Source organism: Eurytemora carolleeae, unplaced genomic scaffold (genome assembly GCF_000591075.1).
Source record: "Eurytemora carolleeae unplaced genomic scaffold, Eaff_2.0 scaffold495, whole genome shotgun sequence".
Lineage (NCBI taxonomy): Eukaryota > Metazoa > Arthropoda > Copepoda > Calanoida > Temoridae > Eurytemora > Eurytemora carolleeae.
Window position 1 is genome coordinate 191,082 of NW_019397131.1, and position 4,343 is coordinate 195,424.

Genomic DNA, 4,343 nt, shown 5'->3' on the forward strand with positions numbered 1-4,343 from the left:
AAAATAGAATACTTTCCACATTAAAACCATAAAATTTTAAATCTAAATATATGTATATCAAAGTAAATTTATTCGGTGCTTTTCCTTGGCATTTTGTTGTAATTAAAAATTGAAATTAAAAAGAACATAAACGTTATAAACTAAAGGAGCACAGTTATACATGCATATTGCATAACAGTTATAAACTAAAGGAGCACAGTTATACATGCATATTGCATAACAGTTATAAACTAAGCACAGTTATACATGCATATTGCATAACAGTTATAAACTAAAGGAACACAGTTGTACAAGCATATTGCATAATAGTTATAAGATAAGGCAGGTTTAACAACTATTAGTTTCTGGGTACGAAAATTGCACTTGAGATTAAAATCTTACTTGTTTTCAATCATAACTCATCTATAGTTGAAGAGCTATTTAAAAGATCGAAAACGTTTTGAATTTCTATAATTCAACTAGATATATTTGTTTTTATCAGTTTTATGCGTAAAATCGAGGATTTACGAGGTCACAATGTCGTACCAGCAATGTTGCAAACATTTTAGATTCTCTTTGTTTTAGTTCATTTATATAGCTATGAGAAAGTTGTGTGGTTCAAGTTAAAATAACTGTTGTTTTTTTCAACAGCTCTCCCCGCAACTTGGAACACAAAAAGATAGTAAAAAAGTTTTTCAATTGAAGAGAGGCAAATAAGGAAAATACAAGTAGTGGTATTTTAGTACTAGGGGGAATTCTTAGAGAAGGGGAATTTCGGGAATATTGAGAAAACTATTTTTTTTTAAAGAAATAAACAAGAAAAAACTATCATGGTTCGTTTTGCCTTTCTTCCTGGCAAGGTTGTATAATAAGGTTGGTTAATTTCGATACGCTTTATGTACGGAAAATGTCGTCTCCTAAGAAAGAGAAATACAAACCTCATATAACGTCACTCTCGCCTCTAAATTCAGTGACGTCATATGAGGATGTTATCTATCTTAGGAGACGACATGTTTCGTACACTGGAGCGCAATGATGGTAACTTTATATTTGATAGGTTTCCAAAATTTTCAGATAAAAAATAACGGGAACAATGCAAACCACTGACAACCATGACTAAAATTTTATACGCTATGAAAACGATGTCTGTAGCATAAATCTTTGAAGAGAACCCATATTTGAATATTCAATTTTCAAAAAGTAAAACATGATCTCAATAGTTCTTGAAGGACACATAAAATCATTTCTACAATCCTCTAAAAATATTAATTAAAAAACCTGTTTTAAATATTATATATTAATTAATACTTTGTTTAAAAATTATCAAACTTTGAAAAAGAATTCGTCTTCTATGAAATCTAAGTTTTTAATTGTATTTACTTGGAAGTTATACTATATAATTAGCACCGCAAGAAATTCCCAATAAAATTGATTAAACCCATGAATCTATTTTCGTTAGAATTCCAAAATGTAAAAATCAATTTATCAGAATGTAGAAGAGATTTTATTTTAATTAAAAGTTTAGACAAGTAAAGGGAAAAGAAGCAGAACTTTTCCTTTGGCTAATTTTTTCTAATTCTGTGGTGGCTGGTTGGGAGGTGCTTTTTAGAAAGCTTTGACATAAGGAAACGGATTGCACAAGTTTTGCAGAGACATTTTTGCAAATTATTTGCATACAACCCGTCAAAAGAAATTTGCACATTTTTAGTTTTTATTTATTGCACATCAAGTTATCTTAAATTTTGCAAATATTTTTGCATATTTGAAATTGCATGGTCAAGGGCTTTTCAAAATGTATATTTATAATTTTTTGGAGTTTTTTTTGAAAAAATTGTTACCAAATAACTAGATTTTGCCAAAAAAATTAAATTTTTGCAAATTTGCAATTTTTTTCAGATTCTAAAAGTAGAGCATAAGATCTTTCCAGTGATGTATCATTTGTCATATTTAGACATCAAACATGGGAGGGGGGGAGGTCAAATTGACCCCCCCTCCCCACCCCCCAGCGTATCCTGGTTTTCAAGTACCCCAGCAGGGATAGGGTTAAAATATCTCGTCAATTACGCGTAAAAATCAGTAAAATTGAAGTGTACGCTAGCGTACTCTGTTAACCTAATACGGATGCCGTCACAATTATTCCTGGAAAATATAGAATATTGGTTACCGATGTGAATCGGGGACACACTGTTTTAAATACAAGGTCACTTGAGATTACGCTTACACTCCCTTTAAATACAAGGTTACTTGAGATTACGCGTGCAGTCCCTTTAAATACAAGGTCACTTGAGATTACGCGTACAGTCCCTTTAAATACAAGGTCACTTGAGATTACGCGTACACTCCCTTTAAAACAATATGATGGTAATGCACAAGCAGAAACAGAAGTAGTTTATTTATTCTAGATTAAACATGTTCTAGAAGAAGAAGATGAAGGAGAAAAGACAGAAACAATTATGAAAACAGAGACAAATGATTCTTTACAACAATTGTCCGACACAAATAAATAAATAACAAAAGTAAGAAAACAATTGATTTTTTTTTAATCTTTCTCTAAGCCTGATATTTTACCAAAAAGACGTATTCAAAGCATTAAAAACTGGAAAGTTGTAATCTAAGGCATTATAAATACATTTTGTACATTTTGATTAACAAACATGGTAATCAACATACAGAAAATTCTTTTGTATGAACATCCTGTTCATGTATTTGTAAGTTGATTTATTGGTTGATTTTGATTGTTTAGTTGATTGATTAGCTAATGGTTTAGTTCATTGATTAGTTGATTGTTTAGTTGATTGATTAGTTGATTGTTTAGTTCATTGATTAGTTGATTGTTTAGTTGATTGATTAGCTGATTGTTTAGTTCATTGATTAGTTGATTGATTAGTGGATTGTTTAGTTAATTGATTAGTTGATTGTTTCGTTGCTTGATTAGTTGATTAATTAGGTGGTAGATTAGTTGATTGTTTAGTTGATTGATTAGTTGATTGTTTAGTTGATTGATTAGCTGATTGATTAGTTGATTGGTTATTATAATTTTAGTCTGTTAGAATGCTGCTGAGACTAAACTAGTTTTTATTGTCGGCTGGAGAGGAATGAAACTGCTGTTTCTAGGAATCCATGAAATTAAAAAAAAAATTTAACGTTAAAGTGAATTTTTAAATCTTTTTTAAAAGAACTATCTTATTTTTAATCTTCTTGTAAAGGAAATTCAACATTCATTATTTCTTTATTTTTGCAACCTGCTGAAATAAAGTTTTTTATTGTCAAACTTTGGCTATATAAGACTTGAAATATCAAAGATCCAGAAAATTAGGTAGCAAATTTAAATTCATCGGTTTATTTGGGCTGTTGACAGTTATCTTCTAAACCTGAGAATTGAGATAGATACTGCTCAAATTTCATACACCCAAATGTTGTATAAATCTACTGACAAATTAAAGTAATTTTTAAAATGAAACATTTATGAAAGAATTTTATTTAAAAATGTCTAATAAAGATATTCCTGAACCCTTGAATTTAAAAGTTTAGGCCCTCTAAACTCTCAACAATTTAACAAATTTCAACAAACTTAACAATCCGAACATTAAGAATGTTTATCATGCCTTCACTAGTTTGTGAAACAATCATTCTTTCAGGACTCTCATCGGAGTACTTTGTTACCATAGAACTATCAGAGTCCTGTATTACCAGAGTACTATCAGAGTCCTGTATTACCAAAGCACTATCAGAGTCATGTATTACCAAAGCACTATCAGAGTCATGTATTAACATTCCAAACTCTAAAAAAAAGGCAAAAAAATATTTTTATTTTTAATATAAAATCTATTTTTGAATATTATTTTATTTCATGTTCTATTTATTCAGTAATGCTCTCCCATTTTGTGTTTAAGAAAGGTAAGTTTGTTTCTCTAAGTTTGTTTGGACAGTGCCTCCCTAGAGCTTTGAAGGAAAAGGTCTGGTGTTCAGTTTAATAATGTGATTACTTCTCTTTTTTCTTCAATTTAGGATTGGTCGAACGTTTCACGTAGTCTGGGCCGAGAAAATTCAATTTATACTTGACATGAATAAATACAAATATAAGGGATATTTGTTTTAGATTTTTGACCAAATATTTTTGTAAGTAGATGTTTTAATCATAAATGATTTACAAAGTCAATTCAAAAACAAATTCAAAACAATTATACAATTATAATTTAGATTGGTTTTATAACAAAACAAGATTTATCATCACGTGTAGTATTATAATTTAGATTTGTTTTATAACAAAACAAGATTTAACATCATATGTAGTATTATTATTTAGATTTGTTTTATAACAAAACAAGATTTAACATCACGTGATAGTATTATAATTTAGATTT

At 29.2% G+C, this 4,343-nt stretch overlaps 1 protein-coding gene across 1 annotated transcript in view; it reads left to right on the top strand.

Annotated features, from left to right (window-relative positions):
• Window positions 1–2,381: 2,381 nt before the first annotated feature.
• LOC111712202 (uncharacterized) overlaps window positions 2,382–4,343 on the top strand; it is a 12,738-nt gene continuing 10,776 nt past the window's right edge. Inside the window, exons 1-3 of the mRNA XM_023486750.1 lie at window positions 2,382–2,495; window positions 3,022–3,093; window positions 3,847–3,876. Coding sequence (XP_023342518.1) covers window positions 3,075–3,093; window positions 3,847–3,876 — 49 coding nt within the window. The 5' untranslated portion in view covers window positions 2,382–2,495; window positions 3,022–3,074. The remainder of the gene's footprint in view (window positions 2,496–3,021; window positions 3,094–3,846; window positions 3,877–4,343) is intronic.